General features: G+C 38.8%; 1 protein-coding gene across 1 annotated transcript; it reads right to left on the bottom strand.

The window, feature by feature from the left end:
* Positions 1 to 446: 446 nt before the first annotated feature.
* OMA1 (OMA1 zinc metallopeptidase) lies at positions 447 to 20,929 on the bottom strand. Its single transcript, XM_048944315.1, has 10 exons — positions 20,918 to 20,929; positions 19,631 to 19,964; positions 18,657 to 19,056; positions 17,999 to 18,227; positions 16,753 to 16,926; positions 16,561 to 16,668; positions 14,852 to 14,980; positions 11,069 to 11,143; positions 9,383 to 9,532; positions 447 to 2,243 (listed from the first exon to the last, which is right to left on the bottom strand). The coding sequence occupies exons 1-10, from the start codon at positions 20,927 to 20,929 to the stop codon at positions 2,073 to 2,075; spliced, it is 1,782 nt and encodes a 593-aa protein (XP_048800272.1). The 3' UTR covers positions 447 to 2,072.
* Between the last annotated feature and the right edge of the window lie 217 nt (positions 20,930 to 21,146).

The following is a 21,146-nucleotide window of genomic DNA, read 5'->3' as shown; positions in this document are numbered from 1 at the left end:
TCTCCTTACTGCAAGCAGACATAAACATCAAGTTGGATGTCATCCAGGAGCCCTGGATAACACAACAAGATTTGACACAGGAGCGAGAGAGAGGCAGCAGCAATGGGGTCTTGGTGTTGCAGTATAAACTATGAGGTCCACAGGGAAATCTAAATGGTGTATTTTTCTGTTTACCTTCAGGTGACAACGTCCAAATGCTTTAACACATCACCAAACGTCTGTTACAAAAACTCCTGTCACTAAGAATAAAAATGGATGGATGAATAATGGCCAGGCTGGACCTTCTGTCTCTTGCCGGTACGATTGGGCAAAGATTTTAAAACAGCTTGTAAGCAATAAGCCGCCAATCCAGACCTATATAATCAGGCCTTGAATCATCAGCAGTCAACTTTACAGATGTATCATCTTACCTCTGACTAGAGATGTGTCAGGCAGCTGCTGGCATTTCTCAAAGGACTCGGAATCATCAACTGAAGACAGGAAAGGAATCACTTGTTTCACAACATTTTATCCAACTATATTTTATCCAACTGTATTCACAGACAGCAACGAATACATTGTTTGTTTCCTGTTTTAAAAAATTGTATTCTGATCAAATTCAAAAAATAAGACAAAGCTCACCCCTGTCATACATTAAAAAAGAATACTTCAAAATACTATACACTGTAAAACATTTTGAATGTCCCCTCCATGTAAAACCCTACCATAAACGAGACTGATTTTTCTTTTAGTACAAAATGAATAGCAACAACAGCAAATACGTGTGAGGGGATAAGGGAAAGGGATTTTCCTTTTTTGGCTTTCATTCTCTCCTGCTTCTTTCTGCATCTTCCCATAAGATGACATTTGATATTTTCACCAACTGCAAAGCAAGGATAACTCAAACAGTTGCAAATAATACTAACGTGCAGGCTATATGGAGCAATCCATCACAAAGGATAGAACTTTACCTATATTGTGCTTATTGGTCACCACAGCATACAAGGTGCAGCTTCAGGAGAGACAGGAGGGTTTCCTTCTTGTGTAGTTGTGGTTCTTTTGCATTTTTGTTTTTTCATTTTTTTAGATGCCCAGCATCAGATGCTGGTTCCTGAGGATCAGTCACCTTCTAGAACAAGGTACAACTGCTAAAGCTGCAGAGTCAACAAGTCATGTATTTGTCTACTACCTAGCACAATTCCACATCAGCTATCACTGCTGTACAAAGTGATGTATCCAGATCAAATATAGTTGCAGTAAAATTGGCCTCTGGTGAGGCACCCTGATCATTTAAATGATAACACAATCATCCTTGCAAAGCATTTTAGGGGCTACAAACTGTAGATATCATACACAGTATTTTAGAAGAAAGACTTCCTCGAAAATTATTTAGCTTCATTTTCAAATTGAAATCTTTGCAACCCTTTCAGGTTTGCTTTGAAGAAAAATGTTGAATTAATCCATATCCTAAAACGCCTTAGAAAGAAACAAAATCCCAGCAGTAAATCCACCTAATTAAAGTGGAGGTGTATCTTAGCCCATAGGCTATTACTGCATCTCAGCTTAACATTTTTAAACATTCTATATGTGGAACAGGCAGTAAGCTCTCATCATTATTTCTCAAACGAAGCTGAACAGATCTAACGCAAATTAAAGCAAGATAAACCAGACAACTTAAGTGATGAAAATTGCACATTTTCCTCTGCTTTAGGGACACTTCTGGCTCATCTGTCCTCTGATCAAGGTGAGTCTGATAAAGCTGAAAATTATACTGTGCAACTGGATTGTATGAGATTATCTTTCCCCTGAGAAGTGATTTATTTTAGTAACCCTTGATGAATAAGAAACTTTCTGCTCCAACCGATGCTTCTTGTGTGGGCATGGCTCCTTTATTGCTTTGAGCGAGAGATCACATAAAAGAAACACAGAATATGAGCAGTTAGATCATCTTTATGGTTCAAAGACAAATGTGCCCTAAAAGATAGACCTTCAGGAACCACAAGTTTCACAAAATGGAAAAACGATCGTAACTAGTTCGTAGGTTTAACTGCAAAAGTTACTGTCATGTCTTCTGTTTTTTGTTTTTGTTTCTTTTAAGTGTGGGAAAAATCCTCTTTTGTTTTTGAGAGATCTTGATTTGTAGAATTTTGTGATTCTTGAGCTTTATATGACTCCAGGAGATGCTGCCTGTTAAGTCTGAAAACGAGGCGAGGGTCAGGTCCAGAAAGAGATGGGCAATTGCAGCGCTCTCTTATTTTAAGAGCCTGTGGATACATAGGAACACAAATCAAGCTCATTTAAGTAAGATAAACAAACAAAAAAAAGGTTTCAGTCAGCAATTCAGCTTTCCAGCAAAGTCTGCGTTTTCATATAAAGCTTAGCAAGTATAAAATAGAGTCAGAATTGCTATTTTTCAGCAGAAACCAAGATTTCCTGGGAAGAAATGTACCTTTTAATACTGTAGAACAATGTGGGGGGTGGAAAAAAGAATCAAGAATGAAAAATGTTTTCTCAGCCTCCAGAGGAATAAATGTCCTAACACATACAATGTAAATAAGCACTAAGTTCTCAGAGTACTCTGTGTGATATCTGTGCACATCAGTAATTCTTACTTTCTAATTTACGTTCATATGTAAATTGAAATGACTGCAAACTTCGTTAGATGTGTTTCATTATTGAAGGAAAGACGTATATAGGTATCTGAGTGGAAAAAAAGCAGGGAAGTCTCCAATAATATAATAGATAAATGTTTGACATAGAGATCCAAGATGGCTGATCAGTGTAGTAAAGGTCCAGTTACAAAAAATGATCTTGTCTTCAAGAAGCAATTGAATACTTCTGGCATGTGTTCTCAGAAAAGGATGTCTCTGAAATGTCCAAATTTATCTGGATTAAAAGAAGTACTTTGAGACCAAACTCTAATTACTCCTGCTTGCTAAATAATGAAAGTGATACAGCTTCCATTTTACAGATTAGAAAGTAAAGGCACAAAGGATTTAAAGGATTTCCCAGAGAATCAAAATCCATTAGTGCAGCCACATTCCCTCCAGCTCTGTGTTCTGGCCCACAGATCATTTTGCCTTAGAGGCGATATGAGAAAGGTAATGACAATCAATGGATGAATCATCTCTCAGAGGAATCGTGCAGAATTGGTATAAAACAGTATAAAATAGCTGTTATAAAAGATGCTTCATTTGGTGCTCATTCTAATGAAGTTAAACTTGCTTTAGCAAGTCCATTCCAACAGGCAGCTTGTTTTAAAGATGACCAAACAAACCACTTCAACGCAGTACTTCCCAATTGGTTGTACATGAACATTTCAGAATCCATGGATTCTCCCACAACAGCCATATCAACTAACCAAGTTCTGTACATTACATATAATACCATTACATGTAGAAGTTCAGAACGATCTGCATTTCAGCAAAGAACTGCTCTTCAAGACTTTCAAATAAAACACCAAGTCAATAATTAGTATGCTATTTACCATCATTCAATCACCTGTGGGACAGTAGTTTTTATACAAGGTTAACTGTATCCTAGCCTCAGTCAACAGCATAACCTGTTGACAGAGTAACATCCAACTTTATTTTTAATCCTTTCATGGAAAAAGTTCAAATGTATTTCATTCTACACCTTTTCATGACCATACAGTTCTTGAAAAATAATGGCAATATCTGCCCTGAGCCATAGACAGGTGTCTCCTGACACTTCTGTGGACAGTTATCAGAAAGTGTGCCATCCTAAAAGGATTGAAGAGGAAGAAGAAACTAAGAGTTTACATAGGAGTTGGAATGATACACTGGAAAAAAAATGGAAAATTGGAATCTGCTTTATATACACCAGGTTCAGTTGAGATACCACCTGTGTCTAAGTATTTGTGCATCATTATGAACCTATTTGGTACTCTTTCATGGGAAACACTGGGAATAGCCTACTACAGCAGATTATTAAATTGAGGAGCAGAGCTCTTAAATTTCTTTGTATGAAGAGGTACCAAAACTTATTTCTCCCTAACTTTAGTACAGTGAACTAATAAGAGTTTGATTTAAATGGCTAGAAACAAAGAATATAAAGGCTAAAACTGCCTTGGGAAAAAGATGCATCGCAGGAATGTGCCTTGCTGAAGTGTAAGTTACTGAATGCATAAATCTGGATTAGGCATGCAAATAAGAGGAATTTAACAAGAGGAATATAAAAACCACAAATAAAGCTTTCAGTATTTGTTTTTCTAGAGGGTGATTGTCCATGTGGGCACCAAGTATAACTCTATTGCTAAGCACTCTTCTGCCTCACTGACCAATTAATTTCTAAACTGATGTTTTTGACAAACCAAGAGTTTTCTCTTGTTCTCTTCCAGAACATAAGCTGCTGCAAGACTGCATTAATGTCAGACAGCATTATTCAAGGCAAATGGAAATATAAAGATTTAGGCTGCATCCTGGAAAAGGGCAACATAATCTTCTTTTAAACTAATTTAGCAATTGTAAACCTCTAGGGTTTTTTTGCTGTTGTCACTATATAGTGCCTGGCTTACTTCCATGGTCTCACTTAGCTAAAACACCGAAGTAACAGCAGCAAAGGCCCAAAACAATACTTCAGAGTTAACACTTCTAGTCTGTGGAAGTCTGTTTTCTTGCTATACACACAGCTGTCAAATGGGAAAGAAGGCAGCCATCACACCACCATCAACCCAAACGCCATTAAAAGGCTACAGTTATGAGAAGGAAAAGTTCTGCTGACACATCATCTTACTGTTAATCACACTTATGAGGACACATTCTAATGAAAGCAATCCTCTTATGTATATGCATGAAACATTCAACCTTACTTAGGCCTTCTTTCCCTGGCTCTGATGGCTATTTTGTTTTGTGCCAGTAACAATATAGCATCACTGATGTACCAATACCTGGCTGAGGAGCTTGTAGCACGTTTTTTCTGAAAGACAAAACAGCCCAACATTATCAACTATGCTTCACATCCCCAAATAAGCTGCTTTCTGTCAGTTTGGGCAAGTGGAGAAATAAAAGCTTTCTTAATGAAGCATATGCATGTTGGTTATAACAAGAAAATGTTTTGTGGACTGCATACTGACAAGCGTTCTGAACAACACAGAAAGAACTGAAACAAGGTAGAGAATACACAGATGCACCTGAGAATTAAAAGCACTGTAATTCTATTCTTCTCAGTTAAGAAAGATACACTGGTGTTCAGAATAAAGATCACTTACATGCTTGCTGCCTCAGAAATATCAAAATATCAAAATTGCTGCCTGTAAGTAGTAAAGGTGATTCTGTTTGTCGTATCAATATAACTGAAGTAACCTCCTGCAATGTACTGCAGGAGAAGAGAAAGAATTCTTAGCTCTTAGCACTAGTCCTATACCACTGTCACAGGTAACCAGGCTAACTGCACCTCTATCTTTTGAACACTTTTGGACTTCATCCTACCTCTCGCAGTCCATCAGCTCTCTCAGCACCAAACTCACATCACTCTCTTGTCCACAAGCCAGACTAAAGCTTAAAATCTCTTTCTCTTACTGGGGATTACTTCAGTGGGGCTGAATTCTGTTCTGATTTTGCAATTCTGACAAAAGCTAAAGAATACCATAAGCATGTGGAAAATAAATAAGTCAGAAAAACAGTTGCAAAATGAGTTACAATTAGCAGGCATAGAAAACATACCAGGTCCTACAAATAAAGCAGCGTTAAAAAGATATTAAAAGAAAAGAATGGATAGATTTGTTACTTGATGGAGAAAAAAGCAACAGGTTCATAATGCTAATACTGCAAATCTTTCATTGCTTCTTCTGGCACAGAAAAGAAAAATTGTGACAAAATATTTAACAGATTTATGGAGAAAACAGAAACACAGCACTTTTCATTTTCTGTTTTCCTTCAGGTTTTTTTTTAAGTTGATTGGACTTAATATACTCTAGTATTAGAACTACCTGAGGTATTCAGCACATCATTAGCAAAGGGTAAATATGCCATCCTGACAAGAAAATACAATCAATACGTCTTCAGTACTCCATAAGACATCAGAATGGGCAATAAAGTAAGTAACTACACAATAGGAATAAATAATAAACAGTCAACATGGATTTGATAACAACAACCCTTGCCAAAGTAAATTACTTTACTTTTTTTATTGGCAAGTTAGTTGCCCTAGCAAACAGATGAGAAGCAGTAGAAATGATGTGTCCCAACTTACTAAGACTGTTGAAATGATCTCAGTGGGGTATTTCCAAGAAAACATGTTGGAAAGAGGAGCTTAAATGAATCAAAAATGGAATGTGAACCAATAACACAATGCCAAACAAGCAAATGTCAAGATGCATTTTTGTATCACAGACAAGGCTTAGTAGATCAACTTCTGCTTTATTCAGTATAGCTGAGTTTTCAGCTGATGTACAGTGTTCTATTTGGATAGTAGAGCAGAAAAGGGCAGACAAGTAGTGAGTCAGAGAACATCAAAATAAAAGGTTCAATGATGAACCACAAGATCGTTTAGTTGCTCTCTGGCTCTATGATTTCATGATTTTTCCCTCTAGGACAATGATAAGCATCCCTCCCTCTACTACAGAATTATGGATTTTATTATTTAAAAAGAAAATAACTCTTCTCTGAGTATTTTACCACTTTCCATGTAGGAATTCCATGAGATTCCAGTTTCCTTTTTAAGAGGGTTCTCATTTGGCTGGTATATTTTTTCCTCCTAATGTACAACCAAAATTGCTCCCTAACTGAGGGGGAAATCCCTTACAACCCTGATAATCTTTTTCATTTTCTTTATTTCCTTTCCAGCCACTTTGCAGCTGTTTATAGTTCTCTATTTACTAATTCCTCTGTTTGGCTGTAGCTTGCAACTTGTTCAGAAATCCAGATGCAAGATCTTTAAAACCTACTTGATTGCTCCCTGCCTTTTAATTATGTGAAAAGAGAATCCTTGTGATACTGCTGCTTTAATTTACATTTCCTAAGAACTGTTAAGTTGCCTCACTGAGACAAGCCATTTCATTACCTGAAGAAAAAATTTTCATTTTATATAATTGTAGTTTATTGTGAGCTTCAAATCTGCAGAGAAACAACTGCATGGTCTGATAAGATCAAAAACTTGCCTCTGTTTCCCTCAGCTCTGGTAGCTTGTCTAAGAATACATATAACATTGTCCAAAGAAACATCTCAGTCTCAAAGCCATCAGTGTACAAATCACAATATCAGTATCCTTAACAAAAAGCTGCTCTACTTCATTCACATCTTCAGAGGAAAGGCAGTTTCAACTGAAGGAATATTAAAACCAAATACAAATGTAAAACTAACAGATTGGTTTATTGATAATCTTTTTTTTATTTTAGGATTCAAATTTTATGATGGATCTGATGTTGAGTCCAAGAAGTAGTTTCTCCATAAAGAGATTTAAAAGGTCCATTCAGATATCCAGCTTCTCCTCCTGGGCTCTGAGCACCTACTGGCTATCAATGTATGGTACACAAAAAGCACTCAACAATAAAACCCTGGAATTCCTTTTAAATGCCTGAAATCCAGCTTCAGGAAGGCAGCTTTCAAAGAAACAAGGAGTCACTAGTTCAGACAAGAAGGCTCCAACAACACTTCTACACACCTTCTTTCATTTTTATTCCACTTTTGCACTATCAGCCTCACATCCAGTCAACTTCTGTTAAAAACAGGACCTTCTTCCCTGCCTTTATTATCCTACTCCAAAAAACACACAAGGTAAAAAGCAAATGAAAACATCACCTTCTCAACTACCCTGTGGAAGACTTCCTAGCCTCCACTGCTTTTGCAAGGAAGAGCAGTAATAAACAGACAAGAAGTTGCTGCCCCTGCTGAACTACAAGGGTAAGACAAATAATAACTCAACTGCCAGGACTACACTGTTGTTCATTTCTATAACTTCTTCACTCAATCTTTGTGTAGAAAAGAATTTATTTCATCATCACTTTAGAAGCCAGTCAATAACTGTATAAAAATGAAGCCTCTCAAACCTTCTACGTTCCATCTAACCAAAGTGAAGGCTCCATAAAAATGCAGATCATTTTCCATTCAGCTGCTCTTAAGTGGTACAGACTTCACAAAATATATTTCACAACCTATTTTTGTAAAGCACAGAATTTGTGTATGTTAATTTGAAATATTCAGTCTGGCCATTCTCCAACATCCTACACTTTATCTCTGTTTTGATTTATGCCATCATTTAGATTATTTACTGCATTCATTCTCATCAAAAGGTTCAAGAAAATCTCTTCCCCTTTGAAATCAGTAAACACCTCAGCATTTTAGTGCTCTCTCTACCAATAAATCTTCAGCTGTTTCTGCAGCTTGGAGTTAAGAAAGACATGAAGTGGCTGGGAATGGGAGAACAAAAAAAAAAAAAGAGGAAGAAAGAAGTTGCTTGGATATAAGGGGAATTTCCAGTTAGCATTTAGACTGTTGAAAAACAACGCTGTTGTAAAGTGGTGAAGTGTACAAATGCACACTAACAAAACCAAAGAACAAAAAAACAGACTGGGCAAAAAATCCATGTTATTTTACTGGTGTAAAAAATGTGGAAACAGTAAACAAGCTAAGATCACTAAACTTGGAACAGTCCTCACATATAAAACTAGCACTTGGTTATAGCAGAATTTTTGTTTAAGCTACCAGTGAGTAACACACCAAATTAAGGACATCTCTAAGCAGCCATGTACTTGGCATCCTTTGGGATGAAATGTGAAACAAATAACAGAACAGACTGGCAGGCAATTGTGTGAACCAGCTCTATGTCCCTTAGAGTGAGTTAAAGTTTGCTCCCCAGTGTGATGGTACAAATAGAGATGAGATGTGAGGGGTGGAATAAAAAAAAAAAAGAGCTGGCTGAAAATTATACAAGAGCTATCATAACAAGATCCACTGAGAAATCTTCTACTGGGGATCTAATATTTTTTTGAGGCACTGTTATGCAAGGTGTCCAGTTCCACATCAGTGGGAGAGAAAGCATAGAATGGAGTGTTCTCTATCTGATAGCCTTGGGCTTAGCTACCGATGTAATGGTTAGATGAGACAGTTTAGGAAACCAGCTTAAAATCTGCCTTCCAAATTTGCTTAAAAGGAAGAAGAATTAATGCGACCTTGTCTATATTATAAAAGCAATTAAAAACCATAATTACTACAATTTGATTAGAAATCAGGAAAAAAAGTCACTAGGCTGAATTGCATTTTACCTGTATTACCCTCATTTTTATTCATTTAATACAATTATCAAGAAAGATTTTTATGATAGAAAATTGCATTATGGATAAAGAGAGAGATAACTCTGATACTAAGAAGAAATAGCATGTCAATTAATACCAAGCTAATTCTTTCCTCAGAGGGAAAGGCCCACTTCCTTCAGCTCTGCTCACCTCTGGAATAAGGCGGTCCAAGTGCTCAGCTCTATTCTCATGAGAAGGGTGTGTGGAGAGCCATTCTGGCAACCTGGGCTCCCCTTTAATGGTTTCTACTAATTCCATTCGTTGCCAAAATACACTGCTTGCTCTTACATCAACACAAGCCTGAAAGGAGAACGAAAATGTTTGCACCGCTGTTTTTAAGGTAATGCAACACACGTTCTAATGGATATTGAATCTTAAGAGACATCATGAACTCCAAAGCTCAATGACTGTTTAGAAAAGCTTATCTCAGGCAAAAGACTGTTCTGAAATACTCAACAAACCTGAATCAGTTGTTTATTCCACACTATGTTTTCTAGACTCAATACAGCACAAGTTATCCATTTCCACAGAGTTCAGAAAATACACACGAAGACAGAGTCTAAAACATGAATTATTATCACTTCTTGTGTAAATCTCTCTGAAAACAAGCTGCAAAGGCTGTTCTGTATGCAATTAAATTACCTTTATAAAGGGTGATTTAAATATCTTTTAAGGGTGTAATTCATAACAGGAAAAGTAGCAGTTCTGGGGAACAAGAACTCTCCCATCCCCCTCCATATTTAACTATGACAGGCATGGACCTATGGGAATGCTACACCAACAGCGTTTGTGTATCACCAACGAACTCCTTCACATTTGTCTTTAAGTAGGGTGGAACAAAGAATGAGATTTCTTGCAACAGTTTCCATTTCTTTAAGAGAACAAGATGACCACTTACAGGGTAAGAAAATTACTCCTCCCACACTCAAATATAAAAATGAGTGGTGCTTTGTCCTTTGAATTTTATTTCTTATCAATTATTACAACAAATGTAGTTGCAAAAGTAGAGAAATGCTGTGAAAGCACTTTGCTTGTTTCTTTGTGCTACAGTCCTACAGCATCACTGCTATTAGAAAGCAGCAAGTTACCCACACAGCAATTTTGTTCTCATGGATGCTATTCGTTCCCCTTCCAACTCCAAATGAAGTTTCAGTCCCAGAATCAAAGATCGTTTTTAAAATTCTGCCGTGAAGAAACATGAATAACTAATAAGAAAGGGAAATTAACCTTATCAAATATTAACACTAGGTGGTGCTGCTCTCATAGATATCTAACACAACAGCTATGCTGCACTTTGCTAGAACTGAGTATTTTGTTTCATTTAGAATTACAACTCACGGAGATGAAAAAAGTGACTGGAAAATGAATTATGAAAGAAGACAGAGTCATTTCTTCACAAATTTGCCTTATTTTAGGCTGTATTTGGATTAAAACTTTAAATACCTGAAAAGTATTGATATACTTCATTAATCAAGAGCAACCACGGGCATTTCAACATCTGAAATTTTCCTGTATTGCTATGAAAATAGATTTTACAGATCAGAATATTTTTACTTGCACAAAAACACAGCAAAGCATTCCTCAGAAGCTCTTGCAAAAGATGGACGCTAAGTGAAAGGGAAAGTCAAGGAAAAGTCAAAGGACAGTCTCTACTTCAATAAACAATTTAATATGGCCTACTTATGTAGACTCACTGTTTGGCTTTCTCTGTATACTGTGCCAACTGGAGAACAAACAACCATGCAGTTTACCTCTGTATGAAGTGCAAAGCTCCCTCTGGTTATAATAGAAAATGAAAAGTGTTCAGTTGGCAATCAAACCAACAGTTATAGTTACCTTTGCTGCAAACTGAAGTCCCACTTTATCAGCTTCAGCCTCCAACGCTCTGCTGTACGGTCTATCAAAAATAAACTGCAAAAAAAGCACATTGGAGCTGTGTGTCATGTTTTTGAACGTATTGAAGCTGAAATGTTATAGCTATTTTTCTAACCTTCCCATAACAAGTGTGTTATCTATAATGTTTGCATTGCATGCGAGCAGTATTGATTTTTCCTAATAAAATCTTTAATTACATTCTATCTATCTATCTATCTAATTCAACGTTCCTATTTTCAGTTGAAATTAACTCAGATTATACATCTTTCATGGTTCTCCTCATCAGCCAGTGTCACTGTATGTTGCTGTGGCCAAAGGGTGAACATCAACTTTAAATGTGTTGCTTTAAGATACTACAAGCAGAAATATATTCCTGATCAGGGTTGCATTAAAGATTCAGAGTCAGGACAAAAACTGATTATGCACAAAATGGAATTTTCTCACTTCACCTTTATTGACATTAAAATTGTAGATGTAGCTACAGTAAATAAAAAAAATCCAGAGGCTTTTTAAATTATGGGTTATTATTATGTACATTACATGGTAAAAGCCCACTGTATGAATGCCATCAAACATTTTCATGCAGAAATCACTCCTTTGCCACAGTTATCTCTCAACAGAAGTTGCAAATTGCCCTTGAGAAGCTTGATTTGAAGAAAAGACATCACCAGGTACTCTCCATTTTTTGTGGTTATGACAATTATTAATAGGCACAAAAAGACAGTGGTAGCTTGGACACGTTGTTATTAATTCATATAACCCAACATCTTCTGGCTTGTGTAGATCTGGGTTACCCTGTCCTAGTTTATCAGGTTATAGTAAAGGCAAATCAGGGCTCGAAAAGCAGCCTTCTCCTGCAGAGGTAAGCAAAAGCCAAAGCATTCTGATCTATGCATCAACTAGGAAAAAAGCAAAGAGCAGAGTAAGGATGTGCAAGGAATCAAAGAAGAAAAGGTTGCATCTTTATTTAGCCAAAGAAGCAGATCCTCCTTCCAAGTTCCAGGAAAAAAAGGAAAGAAAAAAAAACCCAGGTAGATATGAAGGGCACCAAAGCAGTGGTGCAATAAAGATACCAGTAACTCCTTTTCTTATAGACCTTGAACACTGCAGTTATAAATGTATTTCTAAAATCTTCTGTAGGTATTGTTTGAAGTGTAATATACACTTTCACTGCCCTGAAAGTCTACAGTGGCAAAGACGTCCCTAGTTAGTGTGTCATGTAATCCTCAAGGGCTATTTCCCAATTAGCTAAATAACTATTTTATTTTTTAATTGTTAATAATTCCCCAGGTTGAAACAGAGACTGGTGAAAGGCAAGATGACTATCCAAATCACCAACCAAAACAGATCTGCACAAGCAGGGCAGTTTTCTACTTCTTCAATTACAACCACTTGTGATTTTTCTTCTCCAGGAGCTTCAGGAGAATTTAAAGTTGGAAGTTGTAGAACTAGGAAATCGGTGGTCTGAATGCATGTGTAACCTAGACAGAGACTTTGGACAGCATGAAGACGATCATAAGATCATGATTTTAACTATTGCCCCTGAGATTTATTTGTGCTTACATTTAAGCAGCAGGATATTACTCTTTATCTGCATCCTTATAAATGTGCACAAAAATATGGTTATATTCTGAAAAATAAATCCAGTGCTAGTGCAATTCTTGGTTAAGGGATTACCTGCATGGCAGGAGTCACCTACACTACAGTCCATGGGAGCACGGATGACACCTGATGAAGCCATTCTATGATTTCAGTATAAGCCAGCATTGTGCTCCCATCTCTGTTACAAGTGCAGTGAGCAGGGCTGATCTGGCACTGCCTAACTGTATCTGGAAATCAAAGATCATCCGCCACGTGCTGATGGAAGAGAAGAGTGATTCACTAAAGGCCAGGCTCCTCAAGATTCAGAAATCCTTGGCTGCACACACAGGCATAAGGAAGGGGTGAGTAGTTCATCTAAATGGAAAAGTCTTCAAGGCACACAGCTAGTTGAGGAAACTCCTATTCTCTGTAATAAGTCTTCTGTGAAATTTGCCATTCTCAAATACTTATCTGAAGCGCTGTTCTGATTGCAGCAAATTTCACTGAATCATCACATTAGATTCACCAATGACTAAGTGATGATGAAGTGCTGATTTGATTATTAAGTGATGGTTAGGTGCTGTTAAAAATCACATGACCTACCAGTGTGATTTACAACAAAACCATTAATAAATTCAAAGTGCTGCCAAACCAAAGCACGGCAAAAACCCATTTGTGACAAGGAAAAAATAAAGCAGACATGGCACTCATGGGTGAGCAGCAAACAAGAATTCCCATTCAGCATATTTTGTGTGTGGGATAGAGTGCGGCCAGTATTACCCACTTCTTTATTCAGGATTACATGTGGATACATTTAATTCTATTTTATTTTAAGGTATTGCTGACTGATGCTTTAAACCAGGACACTACAGGACTGTGTCCTGCACGCAGCAGATCTACAACAGTAGAACTCTGAGCTTCAACCCAAATTACCCCGGCAACAACTCCAATCTACAATAACAAAATATCAGTTGCAGTAACCCAGGAGTAAAGCTCCAATGCAATACAACCCAACCCAAATGGAAACGCGATAACGGTGGAACGCAACGCGATGAAGTGAAACGCAATCGAACGCAATGCGAGGCAACCCAATGAAAAGAAGTGAAATCCAGTGCAATCCCAACCCCGACAGGAAATTAAATCTTGCTATTATGAGCAGTCTGAGGATTGGTTCACACTTGGCTTTTTCCAAATCCAGCTGTTCAAAATGATGACTAGCAATCATCAGTATATTACCTCCTTAGCCACTTGTACAAATACCCGAGCTCTTTAGATGTAATTTATGTTCATAACCACATATCTACCCATTAGCATAAGAACTACCAAACAGATTGGTTACACTTAAGTTTTTGAAGAGCTGGGTGAAATAGGAAAATCATCAAGAGAAGTCAAAGCCAAAGAGCACTTTCATTGCATTCCAGACTCAAGTTTTATGAAATAAGCAAAATTTCCTTTAAGGAAATTATTAAAAAGGGTTTTATTATAAAGAAAAAAAAAAATTTTATGAGTAACTATCCAGAAGAAGACAGAAAATTAGGCAGCAGGAAAAAAAACAGCACCAAAACCCCTGAATTTTACACTACTGGAAATAAGCTGTCTGAAAAGTTTATTTCACTATGTTTTATTATAGCATAGTTTCTACTTTCCCAGAACATTTAGACTCTCAACTTTCTTATCTTGAAAACCATTAGCAATGAATTTAAAGATACTCTTTCCATATATTTCAGTTTGTTTAGAAACAAATTAGCAACAACTCAAATAAAAACTTCAGCATCTATAAAACATGAGACACATTTCAAAAAGACCCTCATTTAACTTAATTGGCAAGCAAGTGCTAAAAGCCCATCCAACTAAATCCAATCATTATTTCAGGAGATGTACAGTTTCTCAAAGTGACAAATGAGAAATATGTACCAACTATAGCAGAAGCTTATTTATAAAAACATATTTCCTCCAAAAACACCCAAAGACATGTTTATTTTTGTTTATAGTCTTTTTCCTCTTGCTTTTTTCCCATTTGTACTCTTTAGAGATACTAACCCCCCAAAACTGTCAGTGCTCTCCTGTGACGGATAGCAAGGAATATTTCAACACATTTGCAATGAATGTCAGAAACAGATGTATTCAATTAAGCTGTGTGAAGTATTCCACAGCCATTCTTACCTCCTGCAACTTGCTCTGGATCCGCTGGCCAACAACCGCCAATATATCGTGAGGACAGATGGCCCAAATCATAGTGAGAAAGATGAGTGATAGGAAATCCACAAAGTGAACCAGACTGGCTTTCTCTATCTGAAAGAAAAAAAAAAAAAAAAAAAAAAAAAGGTCCAGTTTTCATTGCTTGCTGTGTTTTCTTCTATGCAGGCAACACGAATGGGGCAAATAGAAAATCCTATGCTCACAAAGAAAAAAAACCTGAAGAAAATAAACAACAGCGACCCCCACCCAACAGAACAGTTGGATGCAAGGTACTTCCAGTCTAGAATCCACACTAACTACATATTTGTTCCTGCTGGATATATATATAAGTGTTGGATGTCTCCCTGTCTGAAAGGCACAAAGCCTGAAATACAGTGACGGTGGTGTGCAGACCACCTTTAGTAAAAAGGCCATGAAGTGGTTGGGAGGGAAAATCTACAAAAAGACCCAAAAGACTGCTGTTTACATTAACTTGAGATGAGACAGGCAGCATTTAGACAGGGGACAATAAGCGACTCTACTTAATACATTGTTTAAAACTATTTTCCGCTGTGTTTCCCAACTTCAGAAGGTGAAGAATAAAACTGAAGTTCTGCCATTTTTCCTGAAATTCTGCCATTTTTCAGCTCTTCATTTGACACGCCAAAAATTGATCTGGGCACTGACAAGACATGCTGTGCCATTCTTTCCATCAGGTCAGTGACACAAATTGCAAGGTAAGCTATTTCTAATAGGCTGAACAAGTCTAACAGCTCAACCAAACCCAAACAACTGTGACGTAAACATTCTTGATCACCCCAAATGATACAATCTGCAGTAAAGAAGTTCTCCTGGATTTCCACTGATTTTCAAAACATATTTACTGACTTACAGATTACTTTTGCAACTTTATCAGGGCAAGTATGATAAAAAGGTTCTCGTTATCTCTTCTCAAACTGAAATGCAATAATGCAATAATGGATGCAATTTTTTAAAAACTATATTTAGAGACAGAAATCATTTTGGAGGCAAAACAGCACCTTTTACCAAATCACCCCAATCCAGAACAGCATGAACCATAATTCTATACCATGCTCTTTCTTCATAGTTGTATCTACAGAGCACAACAAAATGATTACTTTCATTCCTTAATGTTTAAAGGGCAAAGAACGATTCATTTCAACACATGAAGAATACAGAATAATTAAGGTTGTGAAATTAATTCTCTCTAAACCAAGCTCCAGACATTCTTGAGTTTTGCATCCTGTAGGTTTGTCCTACAACAATAAAAGTACCATGTGTGTACAAAAAATTTCTGAAAGTACATCCACTTTTGTGGATATGAACAAGTCTAGGAGCAACAAACTGAGTTGCTGATGCCTCCTTATCTCTCCCTATAGGAGAGACATCTACAGACCACGTTCTAAATGACTCCTGATAGTGAGCCATAATCCATCCATACAGCTACAAAACAAGCAAACAAACCCAAACAAGCCACACTGATAGGACTTCTGGCAGCTAAATACTAGGTGAGTAACAAGAATAGACTGTATCAGACTACTCTCCTTTCAAACTCAATTTCTCATTAACTAGAAAGCCATAGCAAAATTTTGCTTGGCAGTGATAGGAAATATCTTAGTTAATATAATGAAAGAATTCTACATTTAAGAATTTCTTAAGAAATTCTTACTTACTGCATGTTCCAGCACAGCATGAGCTATTTCATGTCCCAAAATGAAAGACAGCTGATGGATATCAGAAACTGCATTTAGTAATCCAGTGAAAACAAACACTTCCCCATTCTGTGAATAAGGAAATTAAGAAGGCATGTCAGTAAAATGCTGTTTCAATATCGCTAATAGTTTTTGTATTTAGGTTCAACTCACTGGAAGCACAAAAGCATTTACTTCTGGTTCATCTACCACATGGATAGCCCAGGTGAGCGCTGAGACCTGCGGGATGTCCTTATTGCTCTCAGACAAATGTCCAACAACTCTCTTCACAACCTGATAGCGTGCATCTGTCTCAGGCAACATTTTGCTCTCGTACTTGTCCATCCACTGAAACAAGAATTGATTGATTGCCAGGTGGAACAAATACACAGTAAGTGACTACTTGGTAAATTAGTTTAGTGGCCACATACAATTTCGTTACAGCTAATCTTTATACATTTTTCTTTCAGACAAGCCAAGCTAACATATTACTGATCATGCTTTCAGACCCACAAACTAAAAATAAGATACTATGCCTTGTTGCTATATCTGGTGTTTCCTCATACATGCAGCTACGCTTGGCATCAAAATTAAGCAGACTTCTGTATCTTCCTGAATTCCCATTAGAATTTATAATTCCTCTATATTTTTGTCATAACTTGTAAGTTAGACAAACTTACAAAAGATATAACAGAATATATCCTTGTACTAATTCTGTTGTCTCACATTCTCCATGAAACAGGAATAGAGCGACATTTGTACATGACTGGATTACCAGGTTTCACTGACATTACGATAGCAAGTTACAGAACTCAAAGTCTCAGAAATTAGAACAATGGGCAAAGTAAAAGAAAACAATTAAAGAAAAATGAGCTGATTAAAAAAAAGAATTGAACAAATTCTTAGTGGTGGAGTTACAACTCATAGAAGAAAGGACCTTAAAGAAATACCAAGGAATGATCAAATTAGAACACAGGATAGATTTGAGCACGTGCTTATTACCTATGTTTTTCCTCTTCTCTACTGGATTTCTGCATTCAGCATATTACAATAACACTGTTAGAAATGTTTGCTACCCACCTATTATGTGCTCTTTTCATTTTGGAGGCAAATGATGCCTGAATGATTTGCTAATGGGAAAACTCTTAAAAGTGGATAAGAGTATAAGATTACTCTTGGATGTGCTCTAAGGGCTGCTGAGCACAAAGTGCAGGAAAATACCATGTAATTTTCACTCTTATTAAGGGATATAAGAAAATCTGATTGTCAAGAAGTGTGCCAGAGAACACAGTTACAGCCTTTACCTACAAATTAAACACTGCTGGGTGCGTTTGTCCATCTCACCATTTAAACAAACAAACAAATATATAAATAAAGCATTAGCACTTTGAGTATTCTGATTTTTTCTTCAGAATCTTACCATAGAATATTCCATCTGTGACAGCTGTCTCAAATGCTCCTTTCCGAACACCAACAGTCTGGCACGTCCAGTGATGGGTGTCTCTTCCAAGTGAGTAAAATAAAACACGACAAATAAAACTCCTAAGCTACTGACACCCAGGAGTATCTTCCATTTATTTGTCCTCACACTTTCTTTAAAGAGCTCCCGTTTATTAGGAGGAAGTCCCTTCCACCATTTTCTTATGCTCCTGTAAGACACAAACACTGGTAACTTAGGACATAGCTAAAAGAGGGTTGTTAGAGTCTGCTGCTGCTCTGATCCCTCCTACATTCTCAGCTGCTATGAGTTTAAGGAGGTTTTGTTGCACTTGGCCCCTATCTATCTCCCTTTCCTCCTTCTCAGAGAAAGAGAAGGAGATGCCTCTTAATGTCTGGTCCATTTCCCTCTGCCATGTGTAGGTGAGGAGTAAAAGGGAAAAAGATACATAAGAAACAATTCCTTATTAAACAAACTCTTAGCCCTGGGCTTCAGCCCTTCAAAGCTTTGCAAATCTACCACCATTAAAACCCTATAAATAAATACACCTCCCATTCTTTATAAAGAGATTCAACACACCCGCATGCCTTGGCACAACAGGGCCTTACTCTGAGAGAGAGAAAGCAAGATCATATTTTACCTGCCAACAAGGATAGCAAACAGCTTCTGAACAGGTTTAATGATTATCCAGAAAAGAGGAAACGGTGCAGCCCGCAATGATGGCGATGTGTGAAAAGACCTGATGAGCTGAGCGCTCCCAGCAGAAAAATGATTTGGGATTGGCCCTACAGAACTGATTTGGACGGATGTGATCTTCTCCTCCAGCAACCGAGGAGACTGGGAGCAAAACCTTCTGGAAACGTGATGAGCACTCTTCCATACTTCTGTATTTGGGACATTTGAGACACATCTCTGTCCTTTACCAAGACAGGCCCTGTCGCAGTTTTTCGTTGGGATCAAAGCCAAACGAAAGAAAAGACAGTTCCTTCTGAGAAGCTTGAAACCACGGGTGACGTTCATAACTTCTTTGGTTGGCTCGCCTGAAACAAAGGAGGAGGGGAAAAGAAAAAAAAAGGGGGGGGGGGAATAAGTATTAAGAAACAGGAAACGCCCCAACAGCGAACTGGGAAACGTGACTTCATCTGAACAGATCCCGTATTTCACCTGAACAGATTACTACGTATTTCTTTGCCCACACACACTTAGAACTGCATCCTGTTGCAGGCCAAGGGCAGGACGCTGCTGCCAGCTGTAAAACCAAAACTCGTGCTTCATCTTATCACCGACAGCAAAACAGCGTCGGGTGTTTTCCCTCGCTCCGTAACGACACCGAGAGCAGGCGGGTTGTGAAGGAATCCCGCGCTCCCTGAGGAGCCCCAGCCCAGCGGACCTCCCGCCCCACGCGCGGCGGCCGTTCCCACCCGTGGGCTCCCCTCAGAGAGAAGCCCCGCGCCCCCCGAGCTGCCAGCCCTATCGTGATACTGGCAGACGTGAGGAGGGTGACGTGAGGACGTGTGTCTGTAAGGCGCCCGGATCAGCTCTGTTCGCCATCACGGCAAGACGACTTTGGCACCTGCTCCGGGATACACCTCCTCAGCCGCCGCCCCTACTCACCTCGCCAGCAGGCGGAGGAGGGGGGTTGGGGAGTCGGGCCGATGCTGGGCCGCGGCTGAGGGCGGGCACCGGGAGACAGGATGAGATGAGACGGGTCCGACGCGGTGCCGCCGCTCCACCCCTCCCCCGACCGGCAGGGCGGGCGCTGGGCGGGACGCTGAGAGCGGGCGCCGCCATTTTGTGTGGGCCGTCGGTTCGTCACAGAGCTCCGGGGTTGTCCCTCCCAGCTCGGCGGCGGGGCATCAAATCTAACTGATAACGATGTGTCGTGCGTTGGGCAAAGGACGTGAAGAACGCGTTCTTTACAAATGAAAGGGTGAGGAACGTGTGTGTGCTAAGAGTAGGTCACAGGCGCTTAATACGGGCCCTGGGGCTCTGCGTGCTTCAGAGCATTTCCTCACTCTGGGGAGGTGAAGGAGCGCGGATCTCGCCTTCGGCAGCCGCAGAGGTGGCTCCACACGTGAAAGCAGAGGAGCTGCAGCGGGAGAAAAGCACTTAGCATAACCCAAGGCCTGTGTGTGTCCTAGATGGCAAGAAATACACGCTCTCGTCGTTGCTGATGCTCGGTGTCCTTATTTCTTAGACTTAATTGTTGTCCGTTTTTACTGTTTTCAGGGAATCACAGAATGGCCTGGGTTGAAAAGGAGCACAATGCTCTTCAGTTCCAACCCCCTGCTGTGGGCAGGTTGCCAACCAGCAGACCAGGCTGCCCAGAGCCACATCCAGCCTGGCCTTGGATGCCTGCAGGGATGGGGCATCCACAGCCTCCTTGGGCAACCTGTTCCAATGCTTCACCACCCTCTGTGTGAAAAACTTCCTCCTAATATCCAACCTAAACCTCCCTGTCTCAGTTTAAAACCATTCCCCCTTGTCCTATCACTATCCACCCTTGTAAACAGCCATTCCCCTTCCTGTTTATGTGCTACCTTCAAGTATGGGAAGATCACAATGAGGTCTCCCTGGAGCCTTCTCCAAGCTAAACAATCCCAGTTCCCTCAACCTTTCCTCATAGGAGAGATGCTCCAGCCCTCTGATCATCTTTTTTCTCCATGTTTTCTTCATGTAGAATTCTCCCTTCCTAAGCCAAGCGTGAGTACCTTCTCTTGTTTGGTCTGTGGAGCAAATCTCATTCTTCCACCTCAGAGACTCCATTTTATATTAAACCAGCTGAACATTTGTTTTGTTTTGTTTTTGCTATTATTTGTTCATCTGGATTCATTATTTACCTGTCTGCTTAGAGGCTATTAGAGCTATTTCTGCATTCCTGCCTCACCTATTAAACCTCACCTCATTCCTCATTCCTATTAAAATCACTGGATTTTTTTGTGTGTTTTTGAGTTTTGAGTGCATAAAGATGGGGCATAAAGTGTTTTGAGTGCATAAAGAATTGTGTTCTGCACTTCTCCACAAGTTTTGTCACTTACAATTAAGATTTCAAAGCAGACAAGCAGCAAATACAACACAGATAATTATAGGATCTTTCTATCAGATACTGACATGAACTGCATCTCTGAAA

This window comes from Lagopus muta, chromosome 5 (assembly GCF_023343835.1).
Source record: "Lagopus muta isolate bLagMut1 chromosome 5, bLagMut1 primary, whole genome shotgun sequence".
Classification (NCBI taxonomy): Eukaryota; Metazoa; Chordata; class Aves; order Galliformes; family Phasianidae; genus Lagopus; species Lagopus muta.
Note: the sequence above shows the minus strand (reverse complement) of the source record. Positions and strands in the feature narration are given on the sequence as shown.

What these genes read in the sequence shown, in the direction of transcription:
- OMA1 (XM_048944315.1), bottom strand. An exon ending in TTTGCTATCCTTGTTGGCAG is followed by an intron (nt 18,228 to 18,656) that starts GTAAAATATGAT and finishes TGTGTCTTACAG; the next exon opens with GAGCATAAGAAAATGGTGGA. An exon ending in TCCAGAGCAAGTTGCAGGAG is followed by an intron (nt 11,144 to 14,851) that starts GTAAGAATGGCT and finishes CTTTTTTTGCAG; the next exon opens with TTTATTTTTGATAGACCGTA.